Source organism: Vanessa tameamea, chromosome 30, assembly GCF_037043105.1.
Source record: "Vanessa tameamea isolate UH-Manoa-2023 chromosome 30, ilVanTame1 primary haplotype, whole genome shotgun sequence".
Taxonomy (NCBI): domain Eukaryota; kingdom Metazoa; phylum Arthropoda; class Insecta; order Lepidoptera; family Nymphalidae; genus Vanessa; species Vanessa tameamea.
Genome location: NC_087338.1, coordinates 5,657,678 through 5,673,982, shown reverse-complemented (window position 1 = coordinate 5,673,982; position 16,305 = coordinate 5,657,678). Strand labels below are relative to the sequence as shown.

The 16,305-nt window shown below is 31.7% G+C and overlaps 2 protein-coding genes across 2 annotated transcripts; both read right to left on the bottom strand.

The window, feature by feature from the left end:
- Positions 1 to 596: 596 nt before the first annotated feature.
- LOC135194478 (protein PF3D7_1417600-like) lies at positions 597 to 7,777 on the bottom strand. Its single transcript, XM_064219952.1, has 6 exons — positions 7,635 to 7,777; positions 7,139 to 7,315; positions 6,441 to 6,764; positions 5,367 to 5,552; positions 4,281 to 4,353; positions 597 to 3,693 (listed from the first exon to the last, which is right to left on the bottom strand). The coding sequence occupies exons 1-6, from the start codon at positions 7,768 to 7,770 to the stop codon at positions 597 to 599; spliced, it is 3,993 nt and encodes a 1,330-aa protein (XP_064076022.1). The 5' UTR covers positions 7,771 to 7,777.
- A 1,407-nt stretch (positions 7,778 to 9,184) lies between these two features.
- On the bottom strand, positions 9,185 to 15,157 carry LOC113391752 (extracellular matrix-binding protein ebh-like). Its single transcript, XM_064219950.1, has 8 exons — positions 14,872 to 15,157; positions 12,721 to 14,469; positions 11,911 to 12,012; positions 11,239 to 11,313; positions 10,774 to 10,809; positions 9,977 to 10,048; positions 9,458 to 9,575; positions 9,185 to 9,270 (listed from the first exon to the last, which is right to left on the bottom strand). The coding sequence occupies exons 1-8, from the start codon at positions 15,155 to 15,157 to the stop codon at positions 9,234 to 9,236; spliced, it is 2,475 nt and encodes an 824-aa protein (XP_064076020.1). The 3' UTR covers positions 9,185 to 9,233.
- Positions 15,158 to 16,305: the final 1,148 nt, after the last annotated feature.

The following is a 16,305-nucleotide window of genomic DNA, read 5'->3' as shown; positions in this document are numbered from 1 at the left end:
GATTCAGCTGCAGATTCAGTTCTTAAAATGTTGGCCTTAGTCTTTGATTCTTTTATATGATCAATTGTATTTTCTGTAACAGCTTTTGAATAATTAGCTTCTAGTACATTTGTAAGGTCAGCTTTTATGTCTTTAACTTAAGTCGTTAACCCTATTATATATTCGGAGATTATTTTACAGCTTCAGTAGTTACCTATAAATTAATAGAATATTTAGTGTCGTAATATTTTGTTAAAGTTTCAATTTCTGTTTCAATAACTTGATTGCTATGTAATGACATATTATTATCAGTTTTAAATATTGCCTTTATATTAACTCAAATTTAAAACTACGTATTTGTATTCGTTTTAGATTAAGCAACACATTTTTTTGTCACGAGTCCCTTAACACATAGTTTACGACTGGTTCTCTTAATTTGGCTAATTTATTATATGACTACGTGACATTTTAATAAGCTTTTAACTTAGCAATAAAATTAAATAAATAAACTGTTTTTCTAAACGGTGTTGTAACAAAAATTACAAACCTAATCATTTTATTTTCAATAATGTTGTACTCATACAGAACTATAATGTGAAATGATATAAAACATATAATTAAGCCGTCGTTGTATTTATCTTTGCATTAATAAAGGGCTTATTCGGCGCAACTTTATAATCATTTTCAATTTCATCCATAAAGAATTTAGAGCCATTGAATTTTTGCTTATTAACGTCTACATTGTCGAAGGCATAAGGTTCAATTTTGCTTACATGCTTATATTCCTTAAGATCATTTTGTATAGCATTTGTGTGTAGGTGATATACCATGCTTGCTTGAGGTCCCTTATTCTGTTGATATGTATAGCCAAACGGGATCGTAACGTTTTTGTTTTCTTCTGGACCATAAAATAGGTTTTTGTTGTATCTTTTCCAGTCTTTTGCAATATTTAATTTGATTTCAGCTGGATTAACCGTCATTTCTTCTGTATCCTTCGGTTCTTCTTTTTTAGATTTGAGGCTGTCTGAAAATCTTTCTAAAAAAGTTTTTAATATATTAGTATTTGTGTCTATTTTCTTTAAAATTTCGTTTGTGATTTTGTCGTTAGATTTCACGGTATGTATTATTACAGGTGGATCCGAAGCTTTTTTTGGTTTATCTGTTACTAAACTGGGCTGTGCTCGAATATCGTTCGTGATTAAATTGTAGCTTTCTTGAAGTTTTTTGATAGAGGCTAATATCTTATTCATTTTATCATCATTAGACAAGTCAGTGGCGACTATATCGTCATATCGAGTATTTATTGTTTTATTTATATCCTCCTTACTATTTCCATTAATCATTGCTTCTAGATGTTTGCTTTCTCGTACTAAGTTACTTAATTGTTGATCAACTCTATTTTTATGTAGTTGAAGTAATTTTTTTATTTGAAATTGTTCCTTTGCTTGGTTATTTAAAGGTTTAACATTAATATTACTGTTTTTTAAAACTGTTGTCTTGTTTAATTCTTCTATTTTAGATATATGTGAAAGATTAAACAAAGTAAAGTACCGTAAACCATTCTCATCGAAGGTTTTGTTAACACTCGTGTGTACTTCCTTGAAGCCCTTGCTTATGTTCATTGGGTTTTTGGGTGATATTTTAAGGGTTAGTTTATAATTTGGTCTCGAGGCTGAGGGCATTATAGCGTTAATAATTTCTTCGACGTTTGGAATACCCCTCTCTGATGATACAGTTTGTGTATCAATTTTTAGTGTTTCTTGTTCTACGTTCTTTGGTATTGGCTGTATTATATCCGGTGCTTTATTTAAACTATACATCTTGTTTCCGGTAAATTCTTCTTCTTTCGATGCGATATCATCGTTTATAAATATATGTGGATATTTAGACATGAGTTGATTGGAATTTCTTTTGGTGTCGTAAAAATTTGAGTACATTGGTTCTGTGTGATGCTGTATTCTGTAATAATCACCTATAGGATATACGTCATCATAATGATTTCTAGCACCTATCACTGTGTCGGGTGTTTCAAATTCTTTAATTACAGTCGCTTTATCAGCATAGGGATTTTCTCCAGATATCCTAAATATATTTTCTTCTGAATTTTTATCCGGATTTATTGACTCTCTTGCAATAATTCTTATTTTATTGATTTGACGTTTATTTCTTTTATTGTTAAGTAATATTCTCTTATACGTCCTAGCACGTGTATTTATGTATTTGCTGAGTTTTATTTTTGAATTAACGTTTGAAATTTTCTTTACGCTTAAAGATCTTTTCTTTCGTCTTATAAAATTATTAGATGTTAATATCTCTGAAGAGTTTTTGTTCAGATTTTTATTGTCTATAGCGGGCATTCCCCTCAGCTTGATTTTTTTAAATAATGAGTACATGTTTTTATTCTTTGTATTATTTGTATTTCTATTGTTTAAATATTTTTGTAGTTTAAATAAATTTTTGTCATAGTTGTATTTGAATGGCTTTAAATATTTGTCAAGAGATATGTTTTTATAAAATAACTTGAATTTATAAACATTACCGATTCCTTTTAATGACCGTTTAATAATATTGTGACCATTTCTAATATTATTTTTTATTAAATTATTTTTATTTTGTACGAAGTTTTCGACTTTATCAATGTCAGACTCGTTACTAATATCTTGATCGTAATTTTGATGATATTCTTTAATGAGACTTTCCAGTCCGTTAAACATTTTCATACTGTTCATGTCTGGTGGTTCCCCGATATATTGATTTATACCAATAGAGAAACCAGTGCCATCTATATCCTTTAAAAGTAAAGTAACATTGCCGTGATCGTTATCAATGTATGGAGTTATAGTATGATCGTCCTCATCGGTGTCTGTATTAATGGGCTTCTGAAGTCGTTTAGGTATACCATTTCTCAGAACATTGTCATAGTTTATGTTGAGTTCTCTCATTTCTGCCGAATTCACTGATTTCGAAATTGATAAGAATTTTGGACTTTCAATTTGATTCGTCCAAGATTCATCGATCGCTTTAAGTAAGTTTTGATTATCGCTTAATGTTTTATCTATTGGATCAAGTTGTCTCGGCTCGATACGGTCGTGTGGTGGAGATATTTTATTGATTAGTATATGTTTATTACCGTCTATCGGATCTTGGGTTCGTTTTACAAATTTGATATTTTTAATCATATCGTTTGTTTCGTGTATATCAGAGCGTAAAGCCTTCTCTATTTTATCTATAAGACTTTTAACAAGCTTCTTTTTCTTCTCTCCCTTAATGCCTTTTCGACCGAAATGCGTTTCTATTTCTATGTAAACGTTGTCATCATCTTTTTGAGTGTTGTCTTCAACATTCTTAGGACTGTTTGTTTGATTTTCCATGTAATGTATTTTGATTTGTCTTTTTAGCCGCCTGGATTGATATCTTTTCATTTCGCCACTGTCTAAATAATCAATATTAGGTGAGCGTGATTTAAAATACTCTTCTATTAATTTGTTTAACAGAGAATTTTGGTTTTGTTTACGTGTATAGTTTGGTGTTGTTTTTATAGTTTGTAGTTCTTTTATATTCTTATTATCGTTAAAAATCGAAATTAGTTCGACATCTTGATCTGTCTTCTTCTTTTCAGTTTTATTATTAATTGTTTCTTCAATTTGATTTACTTTAACAGGTTTTCCATTGTATATTAATTTAACGTCACCTTTTACATTTTCTGTCGAATTTCTGAAATTTAAAGTTATAATGATATCGAGTTTTGAAAAAATAACACAAAATTTATACAGGTCTTGCAAAATTTATTTTGTGATGGAAATCCTTCAGTCTACTATTTCAAGGTATATTTATTTCAATTATAATTCATTTTATAGCAGGTAATATAATATATATATATAGCTATTTGCACACTAACTAAATTTTTAATTTTATTCATTTGTATAAATTGTTTAAAATTAATTTTGTTACATTGAATTTATTCTGATTGTAGACAAATCTGATGAGACTGGAAAGAGTTTATACACATGAGTGACCGCTTTACGTGTTTTTCGAGGCACGGGAGTCTACAGATTTCCAATTTATAGACTTCCTTTGAAGACTGAGAACTTTCCGCCCGACATTCACTCAAGGGAACTCAAGACCTCGGGATCTGCTGCCTTATATCAGCCAGACGTTAAATTTCGACAGTATCTCGTGATTCACTTTCGAGCGGTCAACTCATTTCATGTATATTGTCAAATTATAAGTTGATAATATTTTTTTTAAACTTAGTGAATTTAAAAATAAATTAGTCGTCATATGATATGTTAAAAACTTACGTTAAATTAATTTTATTGAGTTTTCCATAGTCTTCTTTAATTTCGATCACAGCATTGATGTAAATTTTATTGTCTGAAATTTAATTTCACATTAATATCATTGTAGTTATATCATGTTCTGTTGAAGTCGAAACTATTATCGAGGATACTAAACACGAACATATATTTTGGAGATAAAGATTTGCTAAATTTTTTAGGCATTGATAAATGTAATTCAGTTTGTCAAAATCAAGTAAAGGCAATAAGAAAGTACTGTTAATAATGGAGCTTAAGGAGTATGTATCGTGAGAGCCTAGAAAGGGAAAGGTAGATTAAAAGAAGGTCTGCATTTATTTATAACAGATTTGAAGCATTAGAGTTCAGTATTACACAAACAATAAGCAGATACGATTATAAGAGTTACGAATAAAATTATCTAGTAGCTAGAACTCGTGAATCTTAACCACGGACTCCTGGTTCAAGTATCCTGTATTGGACCAGTTTGTTTGAAAAAGTTTATTAAGTTAACCTTCTATTGCACAGGGGACGTTTGTTCAGCAGTAATAGAGATGAGGCACATATGTTAGGAAAATGTCTATGTCTAAATATCATTGTCTTTCATTAGGGCCTATTATATTTGACAGAACTCTAGAATGCTATGTTAAAGTAGAGTCTATGCCAGACCACTCTCGTATACTTAATTTGCGTTTATAATTAATCTCCGGATCGTTTTCATAATTGGAAAAAACCATGAGGAAACCTGTATTAACCTGTTTTATTTCAATGAAAATCTCCCACATGCGTATCAAACTCGTATCGGAGCCTCTAAATGGAATGGGTTCAAACCTGCTCTATTAACCTAAACCTCAAAAGGAGAAGAGACTTGAACTTAGCAGTCAGATATTTACAATCTATTACTGTACTTAGTAATATGTCACCTGTAATAAAAGTTAAACAAGACAATGATTTAAATACAACAATTACACATGGCATTAAATCAAAGTTAAGTACTTAATTTGGTTGTAGTAAACGCTGTGATACATTGTTTTGTCTCTTTAGCATTATTTATACGTTATTTGTTTTCATTCAATGGAATAATATAATTACCTTTTTTGGTATCATCTTTCGTTGTATTTCTGTTATTGAATACTTTATTCTGTGCTATTTCACTTTCTAGTTTTTTACATCTAATTAATTCATCAAACAATTTACGTTCTTCGTTATATGGATTGGAGTTCATTGTTTTATGTTCTTTTGAATTGGTTATTGCGTTTAATGTTCTTGAATTTATATCTGTGAAGATATAATTAGTATCATGTTTATTATTTTTAACACTTTTCAGCGATACTTTTCGTTTAAGTGTTAATGTAGACTTTGATTGGGTTTTATTTACTATTAGATGATATCTTCGCAGGCGATACAAAATGTAAATTATAATAGATCTAAGATATTATTTGCATGCTAAGTTTTAAAAAAAGTCAACCAGGGCGCTAATTCTATAAACAAAATGTTTTTATCACAATTAAAGTGATTACAATCGTTTGTGTTCAGCCGTTTTCCTATGTTATTAACACACCCAGTTGTTCGATTGAAGTTGGATATTTGAAATTTCGTATCGTAACTGATATAAATAAGTAGATTTGGCCATCAGTTACGATTAAGCTGTGGTTTATTATTGTGAGAAATAGTCGAGAACCTATCGTAACGGAAAATTGTTTCCCTGATCATATGAATGATACGCAAAGCATAATAATAATAATAACTTATTTGTATTCGGAGTACAAACATAAATAAGTAATTTTTATTATTTAATCCAACGAATAAGTAATGATCAGGCCAGTTGTAACTCTTCACCTTTGAGAACGAAATTAATTACAAACATAAATTCAGCGAATGATAATTCAGTACCAGTTTAAAATCGAAATATTTTGTTAAGATTCATAATGACAATGAAATTGTCGTTTGTAAACTTAAATATTGTGGCTCTCAGTCCCTAATATTGACAATACATTACTAAATGCAAAATAATCTCAAAGATGATTCTGTGCATTTATTTTATTAGCCTTTCTATTTATGTGCTGCTGACTCTACATATGGGTGTAGAAATACATCGTACCATTTAAAATTAAACAAGGTACATTAAGGACCAAGCTACAATGTCTAAATCATTTCTTGTTTTACCTTTATATTTAACTGAATCGTTAAAACCATTAACAAGTCGATGAACTCTGTTATAAACATCATTTAAATCCATGTGTCCCAGCATTCCTTGCAGAAGAATGTTATGCATTGCAAGGTGAAATAAATCTCTATTTCTGATTCCGTCTCTCATATTGTCTCTTTCTTTTTTAAAAGCCTTAACGGAAGTAGCTATAGTTGATTCAGTTTTAATATCTTCAATTGTAGTTTCTTCTTCGTCTAGTTCTTTAAGAAGACTGCCTAGGCGACTCGTTAGTATTTTTTTAAGAATTGGATCTTTGACGTGAAGTTGAATGTTATATGACTCTGCAAAAATATTATGAAATCGTATTTTATATATTACTAGCTGAGCGCTATGACTTCGTTGGGGTACATTTTTTACAAATTTACGTATAAGAAACGTCTACTCCAACTCAAACAACTCAACTTCAGCGTCTACATCGTGATGGGAGTATGACTGTACTAAATTCAAGTCAATCGGACTAATAATCAGTATATGTTATATAAGGTAACTAATGTATGTTCATTGTTTTTTTTTTTCATTGCCCAGAGTCAGGGTTATTGATGTTGGCCCTTTTTTAACACTTAGCAATTATTTAGTCCTGCAGAAATTAGTAGCGTGGCAACTTTGAATCGACTTGTTACTATAATGGCAGTTATGAGAAGTAATGAATATTTACCATCATGAGCTCCGTTTCCTTGCCTGTTGTCTGAATCATCGATGGACCTTCTTGTCCTGTAAAACGGTACATTTTCACTCTCGTAACTTTTGTCATCGTTAAGACCTTCGCTTTCTGGTGCTTCGAAGTCGTAGTCTTTTGGTGCTACTTTTGAATTATCAGCTATTTGCGTATTATCTGAAAAATTGGGGATTTTAAATAATTATTTTCTGTGATTTCATTTGAATTTCTTATTTATTTATTTGTTAGTAACATTAAAGTTAGTGATAGCTTTAATTGTATACTTAATCTAATAAAATATTAGCAAAAGAAAGGCCATTCGTTATTTAAAAAAAAATAAAACAATTTTTTTTGTCCGTTTGTACGTGTGTAAATATGCCTGATTAAAATAGTGTGTCTTTGAGTGTTAGCAGGCCTCTAAACTTAAATATGAATCACTAATTTAACTGTATTATAAGTTATTTATGAAATGATAAAATATTAAAACATCACTCACGTTGATTTTTATTCGTTAGAAACCAATCGATATCGATAAAAACGTTCGTCAAGATCACAGTAAACGTGAACGCTGTCATGAGCAGCGTCGCGCACAGCACTCGGTAGAAGAGCAGGTTGTGATCGCATCGTAACATGAGGACTGTACAAACAACTACTAATTTATATATGTATATTAGAGTTTCTACTTGTGTCCGTATGAGTTTGCAGTGTAAGTATTTTCACAATCGCGTGTTTTGTAAACAGAACTATAAAATTTGGTGCACAATGAAATTATACTTTTTTATTTGATTTCCGTTTAAAATTTCAACAGCCTAAATTTTAGTTTCAGGATATGACTGAAATTTTGATGTTCCTTTTATATTCAATAACTGAGAGAAACTTTCACGTGGTACCACCAACTCATCTACCCCCAAGTAATAATACCTGGTATTGTCGTGCTCCGGTTTGAGGGGTGAATAACAGACCACTCAAGGGATAGAATATCTCAGTTACTAAGATTGGTGGTGCATTGGCAGTTGTAAGAATGGTCATAATTTCTGACAGCACTAATGTTTATTAGCAGTGGTGGTAGTAACAATGGCATAAAAAAAATCTTTAATTTTCCTATATAGTATCTCATGTTTACAATGATCAAACGGCTCAGGGGTACAAATAATGTGAATCTGCCCGCATTTTAACATACACACAAATGCAGAAGCACAAATGAACATTTTCCTTTTTTTCTCATAATCCCTTTTGAACGGCTCAACAGTTCATTCACTAGAGAGCGATCAGGACCGTTGAGATTGAAATTAAGTAGAAGTAGTAAAGAATTAAGATGGCCTAGAATATGTGAATCCTAAGCGAAGGTTGCGGGTAAATACGGGCAAGGTTAACTAAAATATTGATTTAACCAAAGCCTCTCAACCAAAGTCTCTTTGGTAGAATAGATAATTATTAAGTAAGTGGACCTACACTCGATTGGATAATAATCTATTTAAAAGTCAAAAGATAAAATGCGATTAGTTCAAATAGTTTACCCCAACAAAGCTACGATCGAAATTAAATGAATCTGGTGTACCTCAAGGCATTATACTGGGACCACTTTAATTTATTTACTTAATAAAATTTTGAGGTGACTAAGTGACATAAGAGCACAACTGGTGGACCTAACAGTTTATAAATCGTCAATTAGGGGGGTGAAGTTGAGGATGAAAGTGTGTATAGAAGTTGCTTTTAGCAATGCTTAGCAACGTATGAATATTGGTGTTTAGGCGTATATTTAAGAGTATAAGGTAGCAAGTGAAATCGTTGCGATATATTCGTATGGAAGTTCATCAATTTTCATATTACACGTTTTGCTCTGTCGCTGTTGCCATCCCATTGGATTCTTAGTAGTTGCGTAGTTGAAAAGTTTCCTTTGCGAATTGACCTCGTGGGGTCTAATTAGTCTAGAGCATATGATTAACTAATAATATCTAAAGATAATTAAACTTAAACTTCTTAGTTTCGTTATAAAATATGGGAGAATTAAAAGAATCATTATATATAATTAGATCTATAATACATTTTTTTTTTAAATATTGTTCAAAATAAATTAATTCATTCAATTCTTCAATCAGCCGAATCTCATCTTCAATATCCTTTCGTTTATTCTGAAAAAAAGGTACAGTTAGCAAAAACATATGCGTCTCGTAATTTATTAATGTACATATTTTTTAAATATCCATTGGAGATAAATAATTTAGGTTTGTAATTCATGCCGTGCTCACAAACTGAGGGATGATGGTATTTGCATAATTTATGCAAATAAATAATTATTTAATAGAAAGAAATACACACTTGCGAACTTCAGCTCTTCGCTGTGCTTGGAGGTCGAATGCGAGAGGATCCACTTGCACCCTGGAGTCACTCTCGAGTCCCGGCATTACGTCTGAAAATCCTTCACTGTCTACTTTTACTGAAATAAAGTGTGGCTAGTGTATTATATTATTGATTTAATCCCTCTTATTTAGTCCATTAGTAATTCGAGGGTTGGCACATTATTTCGTAGAGAATTATAATTGCAAATACTGCTAGCATTCTTGCCATCGTCAATGGATTCGTGGCAAATTGAGTTACAGTTATATAGTTACGTAATAAATGTAATTTATTCTTGAGAGAAAAGTAACATCGAGTACTTAGTTCGCTTCCGGTTCTTATCGGTTAGAATCTGCATTTAGAACATATTTTTCATCACGACGATTTATGAGTGCTTTTTGGATATTTATTCAATTTTGTTGATGATGGGGACTGTATCATTTACAAAAGTGGTGATTTTTTGACGGGAAAACTAGATCTAGAAGGTAAATAATGCCTTACCAATTCGGCCGAGGTCACTGGAATGTAAGCTGCCGTCATAGTACACGTTCCCTTCTGTATCTGGCTTCAATTCTGATAATAGGAATGTGTTATCAGTATACGAGGTCAAGGTGGCCAAATGGATTACATTACATTAGCAGCCTGTAAATTTCCCACTGCTGGGATAAGATCTCCTCTCCTTTTGAGGAGAAGGTTTGGAGCATATTCCACCACGCTGCTCCAATGCGGGTTAGTGGATACACTTGTGACAGAATTTCCTTGAAATAAGACACATTCAGGTTTCCTCATGATGTTTTCATTCACCGCCGACCACGAGATGAATTATAAAGACAAATTAAGCACATGAAAATTCTGAAGCTTGTCTGGGTTTGAAACCGCAATCATCGGTTAAGATGCACGCGTTCTAACCACTGGGCCATCTCATCAAATGGATCATGAACAACTTAATCATCGTTAGAACGCCGAATTGGAGCAAGATTTAATAATTATAGATTTAATATTTAAAGCATTGGAACAGCGTTGTAGAATAAGCTCAAAACCTATTTCCTTAAGAGGGAGAAAGATCTGTGCCCAGCAGTAGGACATCACACTCAAAATCATCACTTTTAACTTAACATGTTGTTTGATATAAAATTATGAATAGACATTAGGAAAAAGATTTTTAGATTGATTAAAATATCACCAGCTTATTAAGTAAATATCTTCACTTGGCTGAGCGAAGAAAAATGACCTAAATAGGTATGTACGGGTATAAATTAGAGAAAACTTTTAAGGTTGTTCAAGAGGGCTGTTCTTACCGTATTCTTTTAACTTATCTTCAAGTTCTTCGTTGTCTGAAAAAGGAAAATATATATTTAGTTTCCGTAACGGACATACAAGGAGTCCAAGTCCTATGGAAGGTAGGAGATTGCGTAAAATAATTTTGGAAAAAAACTTAATTTCGGTAGACGCAGTTGTCATAAAGGTGACGCTTCTAACAAATGTAATAAAATTATGATTAAAGAGCAATAATTAAAAATATTATTAAATATTTTGTGTAGGTACCTCACATATTCGCCGAACAGCAATACTTAGTATTATCGTGTTTAGGATTAAAGGGCGGATGAGTAGATGGAACTAGAGACACAAGGTACTTAACATATTGGTTCTCAGGGTTGGTGGCGAATTGGTGTTTTAAGGAATGGTTAATATTTCTTACATTTTTAATGTCTATCGGTGGTGGTAACCACATTTTTTTTTACGTAAAATAATATTTCCCTCACCTGGAAAGAAGATGGTCGGTAGTGGTTCTGTCGTCGTAGACTTTGAAGGATGAGGACCTGCTGTAGTCGATGTTTCTATAGGAAAATAATTTTATTATATTTACTACTAGTTGTCACGTGGCTTTGTTTCTTAGTTGTCAGGTGTAAAGCGTGATACAGTAGCCTTTGTGCTTCCTTGCAGTTCGAACTTGCTTTATAACAGATTTCATCAAAATTGGTTCAATGATTTGGACGCGATAGAGCAACAACACAGAGTTGCTTTCGCATTTATAATATTAGTATGGACAACGTACTGTTTTAGATTTATTGAAGTTTTTATTTAATAAAAAAATAACTGAATAGATATCTTTTTTTTAAAGCATACTTTCTTAATGGATAAGGTAAGTAGACCTTGAATTTTGTATAGATAAAATTAAAATTTGTTCGTGCATCCTGTGAACGTGAGCAAATTTAATCTTCTGATTGATATCTCTCTTTCTCTCTAAGTCATATATTTCTTCTCTCTCATGTAACGAAACGAGCATAAAAGTGACGTGTCCTTAATATTACTTTAAGAGTTATCTCACTTCTCGTCCACTTTTTCACTATCGAAACGTCACCTAAGATCATTGACATCAAAAAATCTGACAATGAATCGTGAATCACCAAGCGTATGTGTCATTATGAACTTACTCAATGTGAAAGGCTTTTCTGACGTGATGTTTTGTGAAATGTTTTGCTTTTGTGGTCCCTTGCTCTGTTTTAATGGTGGCATGATAGATGCCGGTTTGAAGTCTGAAAATTGATCAATCATTACTACAATTATAAAGACGAGATGGCCCAGTAAGAACAAGTAAATCTTAAGCGAAGATTCCTGGTTCAAATTCGGACACGATGCATTATGATTTAATGTGTTTAAATTTTGCTTATAATTAATTTGATAGAAGGAACATACCGTAACAAAATCTGCATGAATGGGGTTAATTGCAATATGTGCATTAACCAACTCGCATTGGAGAAGCAAGGTGAAATAAATTCCAAAACTTTTCCCCTAAAGATGAAGATTCAAAAGTGCTTTAAGTCTCTTAAAGCATACTTACATACATTTTTAACTTTGCCGTTTCGTAGATTCAAATCATTTGTAAAAAATACATTGGTAAAGAAAGCATATTATTCGATACAAGATTATATAGATGTTAAAAAAAAAAAAGCGTGGAGTTAATGCTTGTTGACTTCCAGGCAGGATATGTAACATACATATATAGTTGTATTTAACTAACATGACTGTATTTTAAGATTTTGAAACTGAGTTTCTTATCGGTAGAATCTACATTCCAAACCGATGGTAGCTTTACTTAATATAGTTTGTTAAATGGTGATTCAAAAGTGCTTATAAAAGCCTACTTGAATAAAGTATATTTTCATTTTGATTTTTTGATTTAATTTAATTTATCTCTGTACAGTAAGATGTACCAGATAATAAACAAGTCAAAATATATTTACCCATAACTTGTAATTTTCTCAACGTTTTCTCCACACACCAATCAAGCGCTTTTAAGTTTGTATTCTGTCCGATTTCTTTGCAAAAGTTCAGCGTCATCGTTAAGTACGGGTCGCTCACTTGGGTTTTTGTTTTTTTTAAATTAACTCTACTCAAAGGAGGAAGTGTATGGCCGATGTTGATGATATTTTCTTTAATATTCGCAACCGGAGTGACAGTCGTTTTGTCTTGTTTGAGAATATTCTTCTTGGAATGCTTGATCCATCTTCTTTCTCTATTATATTTTATGTATTTCTTTGTATTATTAACTGGTAAAAGTAGTGTTGTGTTCAATTTCATTTCGTTTCTTTTATTTTTCTTAACATTATCTATATTTTCCGGAGCAGCTAAAAATGTTGATAGAATTTTCTTTTTCATTATTTCGTCAATGAATGTGTTGTTGAAGTAATATTTGTATATTAAATCATCTATCGCATGGTGATCTTTTTCGTCTAGTAATAATTTATCTTGATTTTCAATGCCGCTGGCTGTTGGTATCGAGAATAGATTGATTTTCACTGATTCAGTTGTGGTTCTAGTTGTATATACAGGCTGGAATGTTTTAGCTTTTTCTTTTAAATAATTAGGCTTCGGTCTAGGAATGCCAGTATTGAATTTTTCTTTAGCCACATTTTTATTCTTTGCGTAGATTTGTTTGGCCTTTTTTAATATTCTCGCGAAGTTCTTTTGCCGGTTTGCGATATCGCTCTGAGTCTTAGCTATGTCATTCTGTTTTAATTGTATTTTTTCGTTTTGTGATAGTATCAGTTTTTGTGCATCGTAAAATTGTCGTTGTTGTGCTAAGAATTTCTTCTGTTGACTCTCGAATTCTATTAAATTCTTTGATATTTCTTTATCTTTAGTCAAAAAATAATGTTCTTTCTCGTTTAATTTAATTTCCATTTCCTTTAGTTCTTGATTTGCTTTCATAATTTGAAAGTATTTCGAGTTGAAATCTTCAAATTTCTTCGTTATTACTTGAACATTGTTTACGAAATCATCGTTTAAATTGTATAATCTGTTGTGGATTTTCTTAATATCATTATGTTGTTTCATGATCTTCTTGAACGTTTTTGTCAGCATCGTTATTACTTTAATTAGATCTCTTTCTGTAATTGGTTTATTCTGACTATTTCCCTTTAATTTTGGTAAAGTTTTATACGCATTAGTATCAGGAATTGGACCCGAATTCTGCCAAATTATTTCATCTGTATCGTAAACATCCCTAATAGTATTCTTTTTGTCAGTTACTGTATTATTGGATACTTTCAAATCAATATATTCAGTGAATTCAGCTTCATTACTATGTTTATAACGTCTTGGTATTACTACAGTTCCATTAATATCTCGTATTTTAAATGAAGTGGTATTAAGTAATTCATTGGCTTCTGTAAAACCTGTTTTAAGCTTTATAGCATTATCTTTATTGGATTTAATAAGATCATTTGATGTGGCTTTTGTATCTTTGTTTATATTTTTTATATCTTTATTATTTTCAATGTGATTTTGTTTTAAGTTATCGACATCATATTTTTCGTTATCATTTATTAAATCGGCCACTGCCTGAGGGTATTCATTGAAAACAGATCCAGGCTTCAGGGTTGATATGAACTTAGATTTAACAATAGATGCGATTTGCTGATCCTTGTTCAAGCATTGAGTTTTATTCTTACATCTAACTGAATTTTCTTTTGATTGCTGTTTTGTTTCAACTGTTGACAAATCACTGATTATAATCGTGTTTACAATAGTAGGTTATTGCTGCCATCATTAGCTTATCGTTAGTTGACATTAAACTCAAAAGATTTTGGTGGTAAACTATTGTATTTAACAGATACAAATTGGAAATCTAAATGACTTAGAGCAATGCATAATTAGCCTTTACCATTCAGATACTTTTAAAAATATAAACTTTTCAAACTAGAGACAATCTTAATTATTACTTTTTTCATCTATAATAACAATATATTGTATTTAATAGTTTTTGTAACGTAAGTCTTTGACTATATTTCGGATATCTATGAATCGATTATTTGGAAGAAAACTGGTAACTTGAAATTAAAATTAAATTGTGCCTTTGCATAAAATGAAAAAAAAAAACAAAATTGTCTTACTAATTGGCGACCTCTTGTTTCTTTCAAAGTAGCTCGCTACGAACGGCGAATTTTGTACATTATTTTCGCCGAATCCTTCGAAGTTATTCTGCAGCACACTATCGGCATCTAATGAGTTCGCTCTGAAGATGAAATCACCAGGATTTTTGATATCCGCCTTATTTCTGACCCATAGGCCCTTGTTGACTACGTTATTTCGTTCCAGCATCGGTTTTACGAGGTTAGATGAAGTCAATATAAAGTTAGATAGATTTAAAACTATCGATATTATTATTGATTTAAACATCACTGCTGTGTCATGTCACGGTTGAAATGAAATGGTGGCTAGATCCGGAATTTCGCTTGTGTATTGTTATCTGAAGTTTTTCGTTTATTTGTAAATATGACTCGGTGTAGTGTTGGGCTAGTTTTTTATCGATACTTCTTGGGGTACGTAGAGGTAAATCAAATTGAACTACTAATAAATTACGCGATTGCTCATTGTTTACATGACACTGCATAATGTACGTATTTGTGCCGGTGGTTTGGTGTGAAATTACACAAAGGAATGTGCCAAGAAAGGGAAACCGGCAAAGATTTTTTGTGACAGCTATTTCAGTGAAAGATCACCAAGAATTTGATTATATTATTGGAAACTTTATTAGAATCGTAGTTGAAGCTCGATAAAACTAAAACGCATCAGTACACAGGCAAAATTTGTTTAAAAATAAATTTCACTTCTATCGCGCGTGAAAAGCACACACAGACACTTTATTTTTTAATAATTTAATGGAATATACTTGACTTATACAGGAAACCAATAAAATGGCTCAGTGGATGTATCAAGTGGGTCTTTTGGGTGGCAAATGAGCAACTTGATATGTGGTCTGTGCCTGTAGTTACACTGGCTCATCATCCAAATCAGAACACATCTTTTTTAATAATTTCAACGGGCGGCCATGTTTGACGTTTACGGGTGCGTTCAGTGAGTGTGTTCCAAATAATAATTTCGTGCAGGGGTACGATAAACGCAATGGAAACTTATCCACAATAACTTATTAATAAATAAGTATACATCTAATTTCAACAAAATTGTGCCACATGTGTATCCACCAGGAGCAGCGTGGTGGAATATGCTCCAAATCTTCTCAAAGGTAGAGGAGGCCCTAGCCCAGCAGTGGCAAATTTACAGGCTGCTAATGTAGTGTAATGTATATATTTTTAAAGTCATCCGATTTATCGATAGCCGCACGTCACTAGCGATGTTTACCCTTGTTATCGTTCCATCGTTTATTCGGTTTGTAATCGATAAACATTTCTTTGTTTTTATTGTGACACATTAAGATTACAGTTTTCCGACCGCGATATTAATGAAAATCTCATGTATAACAATATTTACAGAGCCAAAAATAAAAAATATACCCTTTTTCTTACAAAATAGGGCGGAAAAACGGG